Below are 21,435 nucleotides of genomic sequence, written 5' to 3'. Positions count from 1 at the left end.
GTAAAGATATATAGATATATACTATCACGTCTGGCTGTAAATAAAAACCAGAAATGTAAGGAGCTTAAACAAAGGGACCTAAAGAAACTAAAAGGCACAAATCAATCCTCCAAATTTTCAAAACAAAGTATTATGGGGAAGGGTGGAGAAGGCCCATATATTACAAGTTTGTACCAAGCCCAGAAAAATGATACTTGGGCCCTGAGGTATCCCAAGTACTATTAGCTGAGAGGCAGTATTGACCACATAAATCCTTCCCAACCAAACGAAAGAGCATGTTTACTAAACGAGCCCTGATCCAATGGCACAATGGCAGGATTCTTTGCACCAGTCCTGTATATTGCCATGCCGGTAAAAACCATTCTGCCTTCTAAGCTGGTGGTCTCTGGTGCTCCTATACAGAGGTCAGAATGAGGCAAGAAGGAGGAAATGGAATGAATTGACTAGCCATAGAGTTTACTGTGGCTATGAATGCGATTCTAAATGAGTAAACCTACAGCTTTGATCAGATGATCCAATGCAAAATGCCCCCATTACTGAGAGTGGAAGCACCAAATCAAAGTTTCCTTGAAGTGATAAAAGGGCATTCTCCTAGTCTTATTCTATACCACTTATGACAGAAAGGAGCTATCTATAGCATAGTACATCTGTTTCCATTCTACAGTGTACAAACAATGGTGATCTTCCTGTCTACATAACGTATTTAGGCATTTATTAAACTGATCACTTTCACTTTCACCTTCTCATTTTATCTTTCTTCAATACACAACAGTGACTGTATCCAACGTTTTAATAAGCTAGTTTCAGAAATTCAGAATATTTAGCACCAGCTATTTGAATTCCAATTTTTTTCTTATAAGAAAGCAAAACAAACCAACCCTGAATTGCTTCCCCCGCCCCCATCATACTCATTTACAGTAGGTGCCTCACAGGCAGCTCCATGTAACAAAAATGGACCCTGCTAGCAAAAATCTCTCTTGCTTAATTAACAAAAGCTCATCAATGAATGTATAACTTCTAGTCATATTTTCAGATCAGAAATAACTTTCTATAGTGTGCAAGTAAATTCTAAATAGCACTGGCAGTACATCAATAGAGTCATTTTTTAAAAAAAATATTGAAAAGGATCTCGAGAAAAAAATAACTTAACAAAATCATTATTTCTTATTGCATATCTTTATAATAAAGAAAGAACCAATACAGAGGTGAAAATACTTCTCGTACCAAATTGATTAGTCTAGAAACAACCACTTGTGTAATTAAGACAGGTCACGTAAAGTTTCTCTATAAATTATTCATCAGCGAATTACTCTATAAAAACCTGGAGGAATGTCAACTCAGGTGCACTCTTTAAAAAGAAAAAAAAGAGAGGCAAGTCCTGTATAAATCAATTAAGGTATTTTATTTTGACACCCAAATGTCAGTATTTACCAAACTTGGATAGACGAGTCCATCCCTGCAGCCTGCATTTGCAAATAACTTTACTCATTAATGTTTAATTAAGACAGAGGAAAACTGTCCTTGATATTTTGCTGCAATTAGTGCTCTCTATACCCTGCTGACTTCCCATGATGAATTACTTTTCAAATGGAAAGTGAAGTGATTAAATAAAGCTGAAGATTGTCTATCCCTTGCATGTTGCCCAATGTATGCTTTAAGTAAATGTGAAAATATGACTGTGCACAGTCAAGCTTTCCCACAAGGAGGGAAGGGGAGAGGGGAGAGGTAAGGATATATTGTTGCATTTCTCTATTCCAAGATGCTGTTCCTTATAATTTATACCATGCCATCGATATACATGATATGCTTGTTAATTTGGAAAACCACAAACAATCAAAGAGTTGTTTGCTGCTTTAGGGCCAAACCTTGCCCCAAGGACCACAAATTTCAATCTTTCTGATTTCAAGGTTGGTGCACAAATTAAGAGAAGAAATGAGCCTTTGCCTGTGCAAAAGAGAAGTAGAAATGCCATAGGAGATTTCATTGTCTGAATTTCTGATTGTTTTCAAGGTTTCATCTGGGCTGAGGGACATTTGCAGCAAATGAGTATTCATGCTTCCTCTGCCTGACTGTATAGGGAAGCAAGTAAGAGACAGATAGGTTATCCTAACATCACGCCCAAAGCTCAATTTAAAAGGAGCATTAAGTATCTCCGGCCCTCTGCTTCAAAACAACATGACAGGGTGTTTTAAGATCCCCAAGTGGAATATATTCGTTCCATTCCAAACTTACTATTCTTCTCCTATCCTTAACATTAACCTATGGCCCACTAAGTATAGAAAAGCATTCAAATTTCCCTTTTTTTCATAACAGAAACAAAACTGAACTTGTTTGGATAAGAAGAACCAAGAAGCTTAGTATTGTCATATGAATGGGTTTGTGTAAGCCCCAGGAAGGATCTGAGCCAATACAACTCATTTAAAAGCCTCCTGTGAATTATGGCCCCACTGTGTCAGTGGCAACAATAAAAGTAATACAAGAATAATAAATAATAATCACCATCACATCCAGCTGATGACCGCATATGTACTAGCAAAATGTCTGTCATGATGTAGGTGGAGAAAGCATGCCCACCTAAGCAGATGTGTTATCATTGTACTTCATGCAGAATCCTTGTCAGTGAGGATGGGATCAGGACCACTCAGCATAAGGCAGCCTTCTTCCAACCTGGTGTCCTCCAGATGTTTTGGACCTCAACTCACATCAGTCCTAGCTAGCATGACCAATGGCCAGGAATGCTGGGAGTTATAGTCTAAAACATCTGGAGGGCACCAAGTTGGGGAAGACTGCATGAGAGCATATCTACATGTGATGCTTTATTTTCCACCATAGGAATGAAAGGCAGTTGCTGACTTATGGGAAGAAATTAAGGGTGCTTGAGGACAACATTCCCCTTCATGGATCACTGCCTTGTTGTGGCGAAGGGGCTTGCGTAACTCAGTGAAGCCATAAGCTATGCCGTGCAGGGCCACCCAAGACGGACAGGTCATGGCAGAGAGTTCTGACAAAATGTGGTCCACTGGAGAAGGAAATGGCAACCCACTCCAGTATTCTTGCCAAGAAAACCCCATGGAACGTATCACAAGGCTAAAAGATATGACGCCAGAAGATGAGCCCCTCAGGTCGGAAGGTGTCCAATATGCTACTGGGGAAGAGCAGAGGGTATTTCCAAGTAGCGCCAGAAAGAGTGAAGCGGCTGGGCCAAACCCGAAAGGACACTCAGCTGTGGATGTGTCTGGTGGTGAAAAGAAAATCCGATGCTGTAAAGAACAATATTGTTTAGGAACCTGGAATGTCAGATCAATGAATCAAGGTAAGCTGGAGGTGGTCAAACAGGAGATGGCAAGATTGAACATCGACATCTTGGGAATCAGCGAACTAAAATGGACAGGCATGGGCGAATTTAATTCAGGTGACCATCATATCTACTATTGTGGGCAAGAATCCCTTAGAAGAAATGGAGTAGCACTCATAGTCAACAAAAGGGTGGGAAAAGCAGTACTGGGGTACAATCTTAAAAATGATAGAATGATCTCAGTACGAATCCAAGGCAAACCATTCAACATCACAGTAATTCAAGTCTATGCCCCAACCACTGAGGCCGAAGAAGCTGAGGTTGATCAGTTCTATGAAGACCTACAACACCTTCTAGAACTAACACCAAAAAAAGATGTCCTCTTCATCATAGGGGATTGGAATGCTAAAGTAGGAAGTCAAGAAATCACCGGGATAACAGGCAGGCATGGCCTTGGTGTACAAAATGAAGCAGGACAAAAGCTAATAGAGTTTTGCCAAGAGAACATGCTGATCATAGCAAACACTCTTTTCCAACAGCACAAGAGGCGACTCTACACATGGACGTCACCAGATGGTCAATATCGAAATCAGATTGATTATGTCCTTTGCAGCCAAAGATGGAGAAGCTCCATACAGTCAGTAAAAACAAGACCTGGAGCTGACTGTGGCTCAGATCATGAGCTGCTTCTTGCAAAATTTCAGCTTAAATTGAAGAACGTCGGGAAAACCACTAAACCGTTCAGGTATGACCTAAATCATATCCCTTATGAATATACAGTGGAGGTGAGGAATAGATTTAAGGGATTAGACCTGATAGACAGAGTGCCTGAGGAACTATGGACGGAGGTCCGTAATATTGTTCAGGAGGCAGCAACGAAATCCATCCCAAAGAAAAAGAAATGCAAGAAAGCCAAGTGGCTGTCTGATGAGGCTTTACAAGTAGCTCACGAAAGAAGGGAAGAGAAAAGCAAGGGAGAAAGGGGAAGATATACCCAAATGAATGCAGAGTTCCAGAGAATAGCAAGGAGAGACAAGAAGGCCTTCTTAAATGAACAATGCAAAGAAATCGAGGAAAACAACAGAATGGGAAAGACTAGAGATCTCTTCAAGAAAATTGGAGATCTCAAGGGAACGTTTTGTGCAAAGACGGGCATGATAAAGGACAAAGAAGGCAGGGACCTAACAGAAGCAGATGAGATTAAGAAGAGGTGGAAAGAATACACAGAAGAACTATACAGGAAAGATCTGAATGTCCCTGATAGCCATGATAGTGCGGTCACTGAACTTGAGCCGGACATCCTAGAGAGTGAAGTCAAGTGGGCCTTAGGAAGCATTAGTAACAACAAAGCTAGCGGAGATGACAGTATTCCAGCCGAGCTATTTAAAATCCTAAAAGATGATGCTGTTAAAGTGCTGCATTCAATATGCCAACAAATCTGGAACACTCAACAGTGGCCACAAGACTGGAAAAGGTCAGTTTACATTCCAATTCCAAAGAAGGGCAACGCCAAAGAGTGTTCAAACTACTGCACAATTGCGCTCATTTCACATGCCAGCAAGGTGATGCTCAAAATCCTACAAGCTAGGCTTCAGCAGTATGCGAACCGAGAACTACCGGAAGTACAAGCTGGGTTTAGAAGAGGCAGAGGAACTAGAGATCAAATCGCCAACATTCGCTGCATCATGGAGAAAGCAAGAGAATTCCAGAAAAACGTCTATTTCTGCTTCATTGACTACGCTAAAGCCTTTGATTGTGTGGATCACAACAAACTGTGGCAAATTCTTAAAGTGATGGGAGTACCAGACCCCCTTACCTGTCTCCTGAGAAACCTGTACGAGGGTCAAGAAGCAACAGTAAGAACCAGACATGGAACAACCGATTGGTTCAAAATTGGGAAAGGAGTACGACAAGGCTGCATATTGTCACCCTGGTTATTTAACTTATATGCAGAGTACATCATGAGAAATGCCGGGTTGGATGAATCACAGGTCGGAATTAAGATTGCTGGGAGAATTATCAACAACCTCCGATATGCAGACGATACCACCCTAATGGCAGAAAGCGAAGAGGATCTAAAGAGCCTCTTGTTGAGGGTGAAAGAGGAGAGTGCAAAAGCTGGTTTGAAACTCAACATTAAAAAAACTAAGATCATGGCATCTGGCCCCATCACTTCCTGGCATATAGAAGGGGAAGAACTGGAAGCAGTGACAGATTTTACTTTCTTGGGCTCCAAGATCACCGCAGACAGTGACTGTAGCCATGAAATTAAAAGACGCTTGCTCCTTGGGAGGAAAGCTATGGCCAACCTAGACAGCATAGTAAGAAGCAGAGACATCACCTTGCCGACAAAGGTCCGTCTAATCAAAGCTATGGTTTTCCCAGTAGTAATGTATGGCTGTGAGAGATGGACTATAAGGAAGGCTGAGCGCCAAAGAATTGATGCTTTCGAACTGTGGTGCTGGAGAAGACTCTTACGAGTGCCCTGGACTGCAAGGAGGTCAAATCAGTCCATCCTAAAGGAAATCAACCCTGAGTGCTCATTGGAAGGACAGATAATGAAGCTGAAGCTCCAATATTTTGGCCACCTAATGCGAAGAGAAAACTCCCTGGAAAAGACCCTGATGCTGGGAAAGACTGAAGGCAAAAGGAGAAGGGGACGGCAGAGGATGAGATGGCTAGATAGCATCACGGATGCAATGAATATGAACTTGAGCATGCTCCGGGAGAGAGCGCAGGACAGGAAGGCCTGGCGTGCTATGGTCCATGGGGTCACGAAGAGTCGGACACGACTGAATGACTGAACAACAACAACGAGGACAACATTGTGGTGGGTGCTGTATATATTTCTTGTCTTGTTCCCAGCTACTGATAATGAAGCCTTCTTCTGGCTGAATAAGCCCATCTTGGATTCTGGTGTGTTTTTTGGGAGGGGGGGTTCTTGCTAGAGCATGATGGAATGTTGTAATTGGAATAGATGAAGAAAGACGTATGTTTACTGATGGCGCAACTACATGTTACGTGCATATGCGTGTAATGAAAGCCTTCAGAAAGGAGATTTGATACAGAGAAGTGGTGTGAAAGGGTGTTTAAAACTTTTACTGCCTGCCCTTTCTCCACTCCAAATTGTCATCCAGGCTACTTTTTTCCTCCTGAGATTCCAAATGCATGCTTTGAGAGACAGACATGTGCTATGGTGGTGGTGTGACAGTTTTTCTGATCCACCCTCTCCACCTTCTTCTCTGGAAGGAAAAGGCCATTTGGCTTTTATTACCCATGTAGTTAGTCCCCTTAGCTGAAGACATGGCTGAGATCATCATTTGTGGAGATCGTGGTTGTTTGGGTCATGGCTTCAAGCTGCAAAAAATTTTTAAGCACCAGTGTGATGTCCCAGGTCTACTTGCAGTGTCAATGTGCTGCATGCAATACATGTTTGGCAATGTAAATTCTGATGATATGCTGCCCTTGTGCCCTGGGCTATAGAGCTGTTTGCCAGTGTAAAAGGATTAGATAAGTGTTAATAAAAATGTAAAATGTGTTTAGAATCCAAATTAGTGAAACGTCTACCTTATCATCTGGGCTTGTCTGGAATTTCAACCATTACAATCAATGTATCCGCTGCATGAATATGTCTCCTTGTCTAGTAGCCACCTTTACTGCAGGCTGAGCTAGCAAATTTGCTACCAAGTCTTATTAGATGTATGCAACATGTTCTTGTTGAGACTGAGATTCAGTAACTCCTTATGGACTGAAGGGCAAAGCTGGCATTGGGGTGGGCTTCTTCAAGGGTGGCCATGTGTACACTTTTACAGAGCACAGTCCTCTATTTGAAGGGTGGCCAAAGGACCATCCTCTATTTGAAGGGCTACCCTGTCCAATTCCAGTTTAAAGATCAAGAACCATAAGAACTATTGACCATCAACAACGAGCACCTAGACAGCAGACCAAACAGGCAGCCACACAGGTCTTCCACAGTATGACAAGATGGACTGTTTCTATTTAAATTATAATAATTATTACTAAATTTGCATTATACATATAAATTAGCATTATTATTATGCAAATCACTGCATTTTCGGTGATGTACATCCTCTTTTGGGGCGATTCATAAGCAGTCACCCTGCCTTCTTCAAGTAGCTGACAAGGCCTCAGAATCTCCAGCTGACTATTGACCTGCTGTGCTGCTAAGGAGAAAGAGGAGCAGCAGCCACGGCCACTTGCCCTCTCTCCCTTAGTGGGATTAATTATTACTCCCTCCTCTGGTGGAACCTTGGAGCCCTATCTGCAGCACTGTGCCACCGACGACTCCTCCCCATCCACCGCACAGAGGAAGAGTGCAGGTGGAGGCAACTCCTTACCAATGCCATTGATTCACTCTCTGAGTGATGGCAATGGATTGCTCATGCAATCTCCTATGGGTTACTACTGTACCTAGGTGGCATTGTTTCTTGTTCATCTACCTGAGCAAACAAAAATATTTGCCAATGTGCAAAAGCCAAGTCCCTATCTGTTCTGGATAAGGAAGAGGAGATGGGGGTGATCTCTGTGTGTGTGTGTGTTTGGGGGGTGATGGATGCAGAGTCTAGTCTAGTGTACGGCGGGGGGGGAAATGCCTGTTGAAGTGGGATTACTACCAGAGTCGATTCATTGGCATGGGTAGCCCTTCACTTGCCGTGTCAGCTCTGTCAATGTCTCCATTACTCAGCTCATATGATTCTTGCTTCTCAAAGCACAACCCCAGAGCTCGGAGGTCATGTGGTTAATGGAAAGCAGCAAGTGTGCAAGCCACATCATTTCTACCTGCCCTGATCCCTTCACCCTTCACCAATCTATCATGCCCCCTATGTTTTGTTCTCAGCATTTCTGAGGCAATCAGGGTTTGGTATCCCTTTCATGGTGCAATCACTGGACCTCAAGCGCTGTTCACCTCCTCCCTTTCCTTCTGGCAGCATTCTAGTTCACCCATCAGCAGGGAAATTTGTACTCAAATGGGTGGAAAGATTTTGCTCTTTGCAGGCCATTATAAAGAATTGGTGGAATTTTACTGCACCCTGAGTAAATTAGGATGTGTGTGGGGGGGGGTGTGGGGGTGTGTGTGATGTTTGTTTGTTGGTTTGTTTTTACTATTTCAATGTGCTGCTTCCTCCCTGCTTGTACTTTGTATTAAAAACCTTTCCTGCTTATCCAAGCATTTCAGGTCTTTCCCATGCTGTCTGGATATTATATTCTTTTATACGAGTGTTTATTTTGCTAATATTAAAGTGGCAGAAGAAAAGAACATTCTTCTAGGGCACATTCTATCAGAACAGTGCACAGTGTACACAGGGTCCTACACTTGAACAACATCAGTAATGGAGATTAGCATTGCAAACAGTATATTTTGTTTTCCTGGTTGCATCCTGCAAAATAGTAGATAGCAATGATCACCTGAATGTGAATCCTTTATCTGGAATTGAATGAAGGTGAGCACAATTCAATTTTTAAATCTGCAAATCTGTCAGTGGGCTAACAGTGGAAAATAAATAAATAATAAATGGAAAGTATGTGAAGAAATTGCATACAAGAAGATACTGCTCCTTTGGGGGCAATCTTTGAGATTTTCACAGTTATCTGTCACAGTTATCAAGCAGATAAATATCCAGAAATGATTTTGAATATATCTAAGAAAGTTACTTTACAGTAGGAAACAGGGTCATAACTGAATGTGCTTTCAGTCTTTTGTGTCTTTTGCATCTATGGTGTCTTTTGTTATTTTCATTGTTAAACTCATGTATAACATGTTTTGCGAAATGAGACTCCCCTCCTATAGCTAAATGTTCCTATTCTACAAATATCTGTCACCTGTAGGGTCAGCATTTACCGTGAATTACTAACGATAGCCCAATCTTAAGTAGTCTTGCAGAAGCTACTTCTGTTTCTCTGGACTTGTGTGAAGATGTCCTTATGTGAATCTCATCCCCCAGCCCCCATTGCATGGATGGGGTTTATGCAGTAGCAGCTTTACTTTTCAAGTCACCATGAGAATCAGAGTTATTTATACGCATGGTGGTCTGAGTCACACAAGTGACATCACCTTGTGAATTTGATCAGTCTGGGAACCCAACAGTACAGCAGTCATTATGCACTGCTGAAGAAATCTGAGTGAGTGAGTGAGTGAGTGATTTTTATATCCCACACTTCCACACAAGCAGCTCAGGGCAGCTAACAACTAACTGCTGGGACAGGGCTATTAAGGTAATTTCCTGTCCAAACCCTAATCTTAGAATTGTAGAATCAAGAGTTAGAAGGGACCCTGGAAGCCATCAAGTCCAAACCCCCAAGCTTACAACACTATTGTTCTGGTATCCCAGAGATGGCATTATAGCTAAGTATGCCATGCTTAATAGGACCACTCTGGATATTGTAGACCAGCCTTCCCCAACCCAGTGCCTTACAAATATGCTGGATTACAACTTCCATCATTTCCCAGCCATCATGGCCATTGGGGGATGGTCGGATTTGTAGTCTAACACATCTGGAGGGCACCAGGTTGGGGACGGTTGCCCTAGAGCATCCTAACCAAATGCATGTTAGCATATTTGGGTATTTAGATTCCCATCCAGCACCGCATGTAACCCTCACCAATGTCAAATAGGAATTAGCAAATGAATTAATGGCATATTTGGCTTTGTTGACCATGGATAGTAGTTGGTACATTTAGTGTGTTCTAACTTTTGAAAGTTGGCAGTTTTCATTTACAAACTAAAACACACATTTGTTATTTTACAGCAGGGGTGGGCAATTTTGGATGGGTCCAGGGGCCATTTTCACTCTTGGACCCACCCCACTGCACAGGCCACAACCTTTTTCAGGCAACCCAAAAAACAAGCAAAAGAAAAACAAGGATTTGTCTATTTGCACTCACAGAGGAATTGGGTAGAGTGCCCCTACTCAAATGCTTGCAAGTAGGGATGGACAGACTCACCTCCATCAGTGCCATGTGCTGCTCACCAAACCCCCACCAGCCGGCCATCGCTCTTCACCCAGAAAGCAGCAAACAGCCACCTGATCCCTGGCCAATCCACTATTGTGTGAAAAAATGGTGGCTTGGGTTTTTTTCATAAATGTAATGTTGTGTAAATGGCAGTTGTAAAGAGGACATTTATGCAACATTACAGGCATAAATGGACCATTTACACCTGTAATGTTGCATAAATGGCCCCTTTTACACAACCATTTACACAACATTACATTTATGGGGGAGGACAAGCCGCCTCTTTTTCTTTTTTTGTAAAATGGCAGCTCGGCAGACCAGCAGGGACCACCATGCTTGCCCAAGTAGGTACACGCCAAGTCAGGCAAGCATGGTGGTCTGCGGACTGGAGGCTGGGAGGCTGAGCGGCGGGGTGAGTCTGCGGGACTCCACCCTCTTCCTGGACTCCTGCAACATCTCTGCTTGCAAGCAGCTTCTCTTTCCTCTGCCCCAAAGCCCAAAAATGTTGGTTGGGGGAGCAGAAGTGGTGGCCCATGCTTTTTCTGTCTGTGTATCATTTCTAGCAGGGATTTTGGGAGTGGTAGTTACAGTCACTGATGGAATAAGGTACTCTTTGGGGGCCTGGGAGAGTCTGCTGCTGCTGCCTTCTCTTGCCTCAAGCTAGGTTTCTGGGCCTTGCATCAGGAGAAGGCAGCAGTGGCAGGCACTCTGCAAGTGCTTTCAAGCTTTTACAAACATTTGTCTTGAGTGCTTGCCAGGCTTTCAAGGTTTTGATTAGACCACTTGCAAAAGCTTGGCCCCTTTCTTGGCCTATAGCGGGATGCTGTAACTCTGTGAGCACCATCTTCTAAATCAAGGCTCCTTTCATGAGATGGCTCAAAGTCTGTTGGTCCAATGAGCTGACATGCATATGTACCTACTGGGGAAAATGGGGGAGGAAAGTTTTGTCTCCTCCTTCCCTCTGCCCAGCTTCCTTCCTTCCTCCACCTTCAAAAATTGTGTTATGCATTCTCAGTTTTCTCATAAAAACACTCTATATTCACTACAATTTACCTTTCTTCATGAGCATATACCACCCTTCCCCAACCTGGTGCCCTTCAGATATTTTGGACTTCAACTCCCATCTGCCTTAGCCAGCATGACCAGTGTTCAGGAATTCTGGCCATTGTAGTCCAAAACATCTGAAGGGCACCAGGTTGGGGAAGGCTGATAGGCTTTGTGCATGTTCTTAGTAGGCAAGTTTTATGAACCTCCCCTTACACTCATGTTTTTCATGCAACCTTTATTTCTCTCTCTCTCTCTTTCTCTTGCTTGCTTGCTTGCTTTAAAATCCCTTTTGTTCACATGCAAGTGGACAACTTGTATTTTGGAATTTAGCACAAAATAGTGGTGGCAAAAGTCTCCCAGAAAGAGTAAGAAGAGAACACCAGTAAATTCTATCAGACCTTTAATCTGTAGTGGCACCACTGGGTGCTACTTATAATAACAATTCACAGACCTTCAGCTATCAGCACTCAAGCAAGGTTTACTGATGGAGAACTCTTATCAAGGTTCCTGCTGTTCACTCTGACAGATTCACCACGCATCGTTGCACACAGTTAGGCTTGCATTCATCCACATATCTAAAAAAGTGTCTATTACTGGGCCAATGAGATCTCAGCAATGTTTTAATTGCAAAGAAATGGAAGAGTGGCTAAAACATGCCTGAAAATGTTTCATCTCTTTTCTAGGGAGAGAAAACAGACAAGTATGAAGATGCAGTCGTTTGTGCAGATGTTAAAAAGAATTCGTTGGTCTCATTTCTATGGTTTGTTAATGTTGAATCTGTCAGTGTTGGATCTGTTCATGTTGGATAATTTACTCAGGCAGTTTTTAGCACTTTTCCACTTATTTCATCCGTGAGCAAGTTCTATACACTTGATGTTACATCTTTCTGATCCCCAGATTTTTGGACACATGTATGTATGCTCAACTACTGTCAGGGAGTGGGAATTTTCTCTGCTTCATGACAGCTTGCTTGCAAATGACCTGGTCTGGAGTTTTTGTAGCCATTCCTCCTGCCACTCACTCAGTAGAGAGTTAAACGTATTTCCAAAATGGATAGCCCATTTCCCATCAGACCCTGGATTCTATACAACCCATGGATTCCCATCCTTTATGCTGTGTGCCTTTCTCAGGTTGGCAGAATTTTGGGTGGTCAAAAAAGCTGTTAACAGCATATAATAACAGGGAAGAGGGTGGCACTAGACATTTCGCCAAGTGCTTTACCTGCAATGTAGCTTCAAGAAATGGGTTCCAGATAGGGATGTATGAAACTAACTCACCTTTTCGCATAATCTTTTGTGGTGGGGGGGGGATGGGGGGAAGGTGATCCAGTCCTCCCCCCCGGAATCCATGACGGCTGGCTCCACTCTGCGGCCAGGATTTCTGGCCATGGACGGCCGCAGACAGGACTCTGCTCCGCAGCCAGGAGTCCCGGCCGCAGACGGGCTGCTGCGGACACAAAAGGCAGCCATTTGCGTCCAGCCAGGCAGCCATGATAGGCTACGTAAGAATTTACATAGCCTATCACAGCTATCCCCCCCAAAAAAAACCCCAGCGTATGCAAATGGCGGCAGCTACGGCAGCCACCATTTGCGTTCCCTATTTTTGCCAATTTATCTTACGTAAATATTTACGTAAGATAAAATGGTGAGAAAAAGGGGAATGCAAATAGCATAGTGGGCGGTATTTGCGTTCCTTTATTTTTTGCTGTTCTAGCCTTCGTAAATATTTACGTAAGATAAATCGGCGAAAAATAGGGAACGCAAATGGCGGCCACCATAGCCGCTGCCATTTACATACGCTGCGGGGTTTTTTTGGGAGGTAGCCGTGATAGGCTACGTAAATTCTTATGTAGCCTATCACGGCCTCAAGGACGGAAATGGCGGCGGCAGCAGCCCGGCTGTGGCCAGCCAGCTGCCGGAGCTGCCTCCACTGGAACCGCCGCCGCCACTGAATCCACCACATCCATCCCAGGTAAGTGCCGTCTGCCACAGGGGGATTCCGTGGGGGGGGGGGCAGGAGGCCGTTCCACCTCGGATCACTGGAATCTGTGGCAGAATTCTCTGCCATCCCTAGTTCCAGATAGCCAAATGGACAGACTGCTTGAGTGAAAGAAATGGTGTTCCCAAAGGGAGGGGGTACGGATGTGAATGTAGTAACACCTTCCCTCTTGTGTTCCCCAGCAACTGGAGTTAACTTAAGAGGCACACGGCTTCTGATACTGGAGGTAATATCGAGCCAACTTGACAAGTAGCCATTGTTAGCCTTATCCATGAAATTATCCCCTCTCCCTGCTAGCTCTGAGAGTTTGGTGGACAAAATAAAAATAGGGCTGGACTCTTCTGCCAGTTTAAAGATTACAAAAAATAATTGCTAGGTGTACAGTGCACATCTTTGACATGTCTATAGATGACTTAAGAATGATAGTAATGATACTTAGGGTGTCTCTACATTAAAGGAAATTCCTCAGCCTTACTGGGGTATTTTGCTTCCGTTCCCTTGGTGCGATGAGGGTGTGTTCTTTTCACAAGGCAGAAATGAAAATGCCATTTCCTGGGGATCATACTGGGCAGCTTCCCATTGTTTGTAATAGAACAGTGCCATCTAGTGTCTGCCAAAAACCTGGGGGGGTTTGTTTTTGTTTTTGCACGATTGCCAGGGGAAGGGATGGGAGATGTCCTGGAGGTTGATGACATCATGTAATGGACCTGCAAACTTCCATGAGTGGCCAATCACAAGCTCACAGTAAATGCCTCATGTAGAAATGGCCTTATAAATTTTTCTTTGCAGGTTCCAGCTCAGTGGCCTCTCTCTGCAGTCAGACAAGATCCCTTCATCCTCCCATGACTACTGTGGGACCTCAGTATTCAGCTCTGTGAGGATCTCTGCTGCTTGCATGTTAGGTGAGGTGGCAAATATTTTTCCTGTATATTTGACCATCAATTTAAAGGGGAACCCCAGTCGATATGAGATACTGTCATCCTACAGCTTTTTAGTAAATGGTTCAAGTTGCAGTCTCCTTGGGAGAGTTCAAGGGATCTTGGCCTACCTGAATGCTAGCCTCCTTATACTGGAGGTCACAGAAATTGTGGAGTGCTTGGAAAGTCTTTTCCTTCTGCCTGTTATCTTTCAGACTTCACAACTATATTTATGGTTGCTTGCCATTTTGAGACTGCTGGCCTAGTGATCTGCGCCCTTTCTCAATATCATCAACTTCCAGGTTGAGGTCCATAAATCACTGGACTAAAGATGTTGTCATCCCCCCCTCCCGCTACCTCATATTCTGGCATACCTCATAATCTATGATTAAAATGATAGCTTCTGGCCTCTTGATCCTTGAGTCACATCTGAAACTCCTTGGTGGCCTTAGAAGTTGTTTCATCATCCACTGGTCCTCTAACCCAAATTCCAATACCACATTAGCTGTGTCTGAAATGTTGGCAAGTTTCGCCAAGACATCATTTAGTTTTGTGTCTGGTTGGGGGTGGGGAGAGTTGTTAATGCTGCTGTCTAGTTTGCTGCTAAATTTCTCTCAAGTTGCTGACTCAGCAAGGTGATGTCATGTCTAGGGACAAAGTGCTAGTCAATTTCATGCCTGTAAGTCAAGGGTACAGAACTTCATGGCTGGGGTCCTAATCTAGCCCTCTGGAGTTCTGCAGATGACCCCAGGAATCGTTTCTAAATATTATAAGGATGGTGGAGAATTCCGCCATGGATCTCAGTGAGGCCAAATGCCAGTGCATTCGGCCCCCCGAAATCTGTGGCGGAACGAAGACCCCCGCCCCACCACCCCGCGAAAGGCACGCAAAACTGAGCAACTACCTGGTGCCGTTCGCGCTGCTTTTTGAATGGCGGACGTGTTTGCGGCCGCCATTCGCGTCACGATTTTTCCATGATAGGCTACGTAAATCCCTGAGGAGGCCGTGATAGTCTACATAAATATTTACGTAGCCTATCATGGCAAAAAAAGGGAACACAAATGGCGGCTACCGTAGCCACCGCCATTTGCGTTGCTTTTCTTTGCCGTGATAGGCTACGTAAATATTTACGTAGCCTATCACGGCAAAAAAAAGGGACACAAATGGCGGCGGCTACAGTGGCTGCCATTTGCATCCCTGCGCAGCTCAGCAGCAGCCGGATGTCGCTGCGGGCGGCCCCGGCTGGCGGCTCCGCGGAGTCGCCACGGAGCCAGCTGGCAAGGATTTTGGGGGGAGGGACAGAGCGCCTCCCCCCCACCACAGATGTCACGAAACGAAACAGGTAAGTCGTTTCATACATCCCTAAAATATTATGGCACATGCTTGTTTTTGTTAGCCACCCTGAGTTGCTTTTTTTGGAAATAAAGATGGATCCAAGTTTTTTTTTTTTTAAGAGAAATAATTTGGGGTTGTTGCTGGCTTCATGGGGAGCCTATGTCCAAACAGCTGAATGCCCATAGAAGCAGGACTTCAGCCCTTGTCCCAAAATATACACATTTGAAGAAATTTCTGAAATAGGTTCAGAAGTTTCTTCAAGTGTGTATATGTTGGGACAAGGGCTGAAGTCCTGCTTACCCTTCCACGTGTTGGATATACCCATGGAGGAAGAATTGTCTGAATCGCTCCTAAAGAATGGTTGAAAAATTTAACTAATGTCCTTTCCCATACAGTTCTCTCCTTTGGTATACTAATACTTTATTTTGCCAGCTTATTGACCCAGAGCAGACCTGAATTCATTGCTGCCATTTGGAATAGCAAGCGGAGCGGCTTGCATGGAGAGCTCTACAAATTGTTTGTAATATCCCACTGCAGCTTGGCCTGATGCTGTCACAGACTACAGCCATGTACACCCCTTCCTTACGACAACCGTACATTATGCTCCCCTCTGTGCATCCCCTTTTTATCCAGTTCATCTGATTTGAATAATGAGCCTAGTTACGTGCACAACTGTACTGCAGCTAGGATACTGCTGACAGAGCTAATATGTGTAGAAATAGCCTTAAGTCCATACACTGTTGTTTCCTAAGTGATGGAAAATTACAATTCCTTGTTCTATTAAAATTATCCTCTTAATAACAACTCATTCTATTTTATATGTAATATGCAAGTAACCTCTCATTTACTGTAATGAGAGCATAATATGGGGGAGTCATTGGTGGCATTGCCATAAGCAAGTTGCCATTTTTCAAAATTCATAGTTAATATGTATAATTTATGGAGCTGTGCACTTAGTTTTAGATAAAAGCTTGGGGGACAGAAAAGAAAATATTCTTACTGAAGTTCTGACATCCTAGAAATGCTCATGCAAATTTATAGTGGTAACAGGCTCAATATACTAGAATTTAAAATAGGCCTTCATCCTATACCTTCCCTGTCCCCGCCAAATCTTTAGAGCTGAGCTTTCCAAACTTTTCATGTTGGTGACACACTTTTTAGACACGCATCATTTCATGACATGGTAATTCAGTTTTACTAGCAAACCAGAGGTTAAACTAACCCGTTATAAGAGATACGGACACATACATAAATTGTAATAATGAAATGTATGGGGATAGAACATATCTCATGAAAACCTTTCATTTATATTTTTAAAAATATATGATTTGTAAGATAATAACATACATTGTTGTCAGTTATGAATAACAGTATGTAAATATGTGCAAGAAAATGTGAAAAATAAACAAAATTAACTAATGTATTTACAATACATATTAGGACACATAGATCCAGGTAGGAGCTCAGCTGCAAAAACACATGAAGTAGAGAAGCAAAAGTCCAACAAAAATGGTGTAAATATATATGTCTCACTCCTGGAGATGTACGAAAGTCACTTACCTTGAACGAAATTTGATTCGCGGTGGGGGGGAGGTCCTCCGTCCCTCCCTCTGAAATTCTGGCGGGGGTAGCCGCTCCATCCCTCCCCCCTGAAATTCTGGCCGGGGGGGAGGCCCGCCATCCCTCCATCCCCGAATCCTGGCCGGCCGGGCCGCAAATGGCGGCGGCCATAGCCACCGCCGTTTGCGTCCCTGCAGTCAGCCGTGATAGGCTACGTAATTATTTACGTAGCCTATCATGGCTGAGTAAAAAACAAAAAACCACGCGTATGCAAATGGCGGTGCCCATTGGCGCTGCCATTTGCGTTCTTTATTTTGGCACGTGTAGTCTATGTAAACATTTACGTAGACTACGGAGAAAATAAGGGGAACACAAATAGCGTAGACGCAACGCTATTTGTGTTCCCCTTATTTTCGCCATAGTCTACGTAAATGTTTACGTAGACTACACGTGCCAAAATAAGGAACGCAAATGGCGGCGCCCATGGGCGCCACCATTTGCATACACATGGGTTTTTGGTTTTTGTTTTACTCAGCCGTGATAGGCTACGTAAAGATTTACATAGCCTATCACGATATTTTTTAAAAATCTAGCCGTGATAGGCTACGTAAATCTTTACGTATCCTATCACTTTTTTTGGTTTTTTTTTAGGAGTGCACAAAAGCCACTTACCTGGTCTCGCAGCTTGCTTCGCGGTGTGGGGGAGGCTCTTCGCTGCTCCCCCCGAAGTTCAGGCCGGGGGGGAGGCTTCCCGCCTCGCCCAGCCAAAATTCAGGCCGGGGGGAGACCCGGAACACCGGCCGCCGCAGCCGCCGCCGCTGAACCACCACCGAACCGCCGCCGGATCCGCCGCCGCCAGGAGGATTCTCCCAAGGTAAGTCCCGTCCCGGGGGGGTTGGGGGGCAGACCATTTCACCACCAATTTCGGGGGCCGAATGCACTGGCATTCGGCCTCCCCAAGATTCATGGCAAAATTCTCTGACATCGCTACTCACTACAAGGCTATATTGCTGTAAATATTTGCAATGCCTATGTGCAGAGTCCAGTTCCAGCACTCTCCAGTGGTACACTGCCGGTGGGTGGTTAATCCACAATTACAGCAGAGTAAAAATAAAAATAAATGGCAGAAATCAAATTATAAATGCCTCGTGGTGGGTGGCTTGTGGGGATGTATGAATATCTTACCTTGTTCCAGTGGCGGCGTCCGCTGGAGGGGGTGAGGCACTCCATCCCTCCCCCCGGAATTCTCGATGGGGGGGAGGCAATCCGGTCCTCCCCCCCAGAATCCTCGACGGCTGGCTCAGCTCCGCGGCGGCTCCGCAGACCAGCCAGCCAGGCCAGGGCCTTCCACAGCTGGATTTCTGGCCACGGACTGGCTGCTGGGTAAAAAACAAACAAACGGCAAACACAAATGGCGGCAGCTATGGCCGCTGCCAGTTGCATTCCTTATTTTTCGCCATCTTAGTCTATGTAAATATTTACATAGACTATTACAGCAAAAATAAAGGGGAACGCAAATAGCATAGGGGGCGCTATTTGCGTCCCTTTTTGATTTGCTGTTTTAGCCTACGTAAACATTTACGTAGGCTAAAACAGCGAATCAAAAAGGGATGCAAATAGCACCCACTACGCTATTTGCGTTCCCCTTTATTTTCATCATAATAGTCTACGTAAATATTTACATAGACTAAGTCGGAGAAAAATAAGGAACACAAATGGCGGCGGCCATAGCCGCCACCATTTGCGTATGCTTTTTTTTTTTAACTGGGACATGATAGGCTACATAAGTCTTTACGTAGCCTATCATGTCTCTGTAAAAAAAAAAGAAAAAAAAAAGCCAAATGACCAGACTGCAACTGGCGGTGGTGGTAGGGATGTCAGAGAATTCCGCGACGGATCTCGGTGAGGCCGAATGCCAGTGCATTCGGCCCCCCGAAATCCATCACGGAATGAAGCCCCCGCCCCCCCCAACCCACAAAAGGAGTGCAGGACGAAGTCCCCACTGCCCTCACCCCACGAAAGGCGCGCGAAACAAAGCACTTACCTGCTCCCATCCGCGCTGCTTTGCAAATGGTGGCCATCCTGGCCACCATTCGCTTCCTCCTCTTCCTAGCCGTGATAGGCTACATAAATATTTACATAGCCTATCACAGCTAACGTAGGGATGCCATTTGCGTCCCTGCGGAGGCCGTGATAGGCTACGTAAGTATTTACGTAGCCTATCAGGGCGGGGGGGGGGAACCCTAGCATATGCAAATGGCAGCAGCTACCGCCATTTGCGTATGCTGGGTTCCCCCCCCCCCCGCCGTGATAGGCTACGTAAATATTTACATAGCCTACCACGGCTCACTACAGGGATGCAAATGGTGGTGGCTACGACAGCCGCCATTCGTGTCCCTGCAGGGCTGCTCAGCAGCCGGATGTCCGGCTGCGGGCGGCCGGAGCCAGCCAGCAGCTCCGCAGCTTGGCCATGGAGCAGAGCTGGCCAGGCAGGATTCGGGGGGGAGGAACGGAGCACCTCCCCCCCGTTGAGGATTCCAGGGGGAGGGATGGAGCGCCTCCCCCCCCACTGCAGATTGCCCGGCGCGGAGCCAGGTAGGGGTTTTGTACATCCCTACACTCGTCTGGGTGATTGGGAGCATGCTGATTCTGAGGCTTCCGGCCTCCACTGAGCTCTGTTCCAAATTCTGACTGGCCAAGATGGTGGATGGCTCCTTGGTGCCATCCCAGTCCCATGCGGCGTTTCCACTCACGCACTACTCTCACCTGGCCACGCAGCAGTGCGTTGCAGAAGTCCGCGAAGGGCCCGCTCGAAATCTCACAGGGCTGGTTGCCACTGCCACTTCTCCGTGCTGGCGTCAGCCAAGCTCTGCTCCCAGGGTGGCGCCTCCCCTCCCCTCTCTTCGCCCCACGCCTCTACCTCGCTGTACTGCTCCAACACCGCCAATCATGTGCGCCCTACGTCAAGACGCCACACGATCCTAAAGCAGCTAATGTTAAAGCAGCTAAGCCTTAGCTGCTTTAACAGTAGCTGCTTTAGGAAGTTCCAGGGGAGGGGCCAAGGGAAGCAAACGCGAGTCAGGGAGCTCCACAGTGCCCTTCCACACAATTTTCTGCATTTCGCGCATCACACCTACACACTGCTGCTGACACACTAATGTGTCGCTGCACACAGTTTGGAAAGCTCTGCTTTAGAGGGTAAAACTCTAAGGGAATGATAACCCCATTCCAAACAGCCAGGTCAATGGGGGAATGGAGTGGTGTGGCTGGAAAAGGCTGGAGGAAGAGACACAAAAGGCACCTGTCCATTCACTTTCTCTCTAGCCAGCTGGTGCCTGCCCATTCATTCACTCTTGCCGGCCAGTACCTGACCATTCACTTGCTCTGGGCAACCTCCTGCCTGAGAAGGGAGAGGTTTGAAGGCTCATCCCCCAGACATTTATTTCCTTTCTTAAAAGATGTATCTGTTGCCTTTCAGGACAAAACCCTCCCAAGGCAGTTTACAGCAAACTATAACACAACTATAACTAGCTGAGGCTGAGACTTGGAGTGTCCCTTCATCCTGGTGGTCCTGGACCTGCAGACGGCTGGTTGCTATCCAGGGAGATCCATACTTAGGTATGTAAGGATAGGCCAGGTAGAGTTATTATTTTGCTTGGCTGTGCATTCTTGAAGCTCTCTGTTTGTAATTAAGTGATTTAGCTTTGTACCCTCTGTGTAACCTGCTATTTCCATTCTTTTCTTTCCCTCTACCCTTTTATTTTGATCTTAATAAACCTTTATCCAACCTTTAGTTGGTGTGATCTCTCTGCATAACCTCAGTGCTAATTTCAGTGCCTCTTGGCTTACGAGGGTGGTTACTGGGTATTTTGGGGGACTGAAAGGCCAGGTTTGGCCAGTCCTGTTTTTGGGAAGGGGGTCCTGGGATTGGGTCCTGGGCAGTCCTCCCTCGCAGGGAGGTTGGGGCTGGTCCCGGTGGTGGGGATCCCTTCCCTTCCTTTTCCCTCCTTCCTTGACTGTGGCCATCACTAAATCTTGTGGCAGAGAATTCCATAGTTTAACTACGCACTGTGTGAAGAAGTACTTCCTTTTAGCTGTCCTGAATCTCCCACCAATCAGCTTCATGGGATGACCCTGGGTTCTAGTATCATGAGAAAGGGAGAAAAATGTCTCCCTATCCACTTTCTCTAAACATGAATAATTTTAAGCACCACTATCATACAGTGGAGGCTGGTGGCCAGTCTGAATAGAGGGATGGAGGGCAAGTCAGCAGAGGCATAGCTAAGGGTTCATGAGAGGCAGAGCCAAGA

At 45.2% G+C, this 21,435-nt stretch overlaps 1 protein-coding gene across 1 annotated transcript in view; it reads left to right on the top strand.

Moving 5' to 3' along the window:
* The window catches only part of LOC146354309 (uncharacterized), a 45,046-nt gene extending 24,127 nt beyond the window's left edge, over positions 1-20,919 (top strand). Inside the window, exons 2-5 of the mRNA XM_084832394.1 lie at positions 11,999-12,075; positions 14,103-14,215; positions 17,777-17,999; positions 20,604-20,919. Coding sequence (XP_084688520.1) covers positions 11,999-12,075; positions 14,103-14,215; positions 17,777-17,999; positions 20,604-20,652 — 462 coding nt within the window. The 3' untranslated portion in view covers positions 20,653-20,919. The remainder of the gene's footprint in view (positions 1-11,998; positions 12,076-14,102; positions 14,216-17,776; positions 18,000-20,603) is intronic.
* Positions 20,920-21,435: the final 516 nt, after the last annotated feature.

Source organism: Heloderma suspectum, chromosome 2 (genome assembly GCF_057233095.1).
Source record: "Heloderma suspectum isolate Gila_16-S chromosome 2, 16-S_ref, whole genome shotgun sequence".
NCBI classification, from domain to species: domain Eukaryota; kingdom Metazoa; phylum Chordata; class Lepidosauria; order Squamata; family Helodermatidae; genus Heloderma; species Heloderma suspectum.
This window is presented reverse-complemented; position numbering and strand designations above follow the sequence as displayed.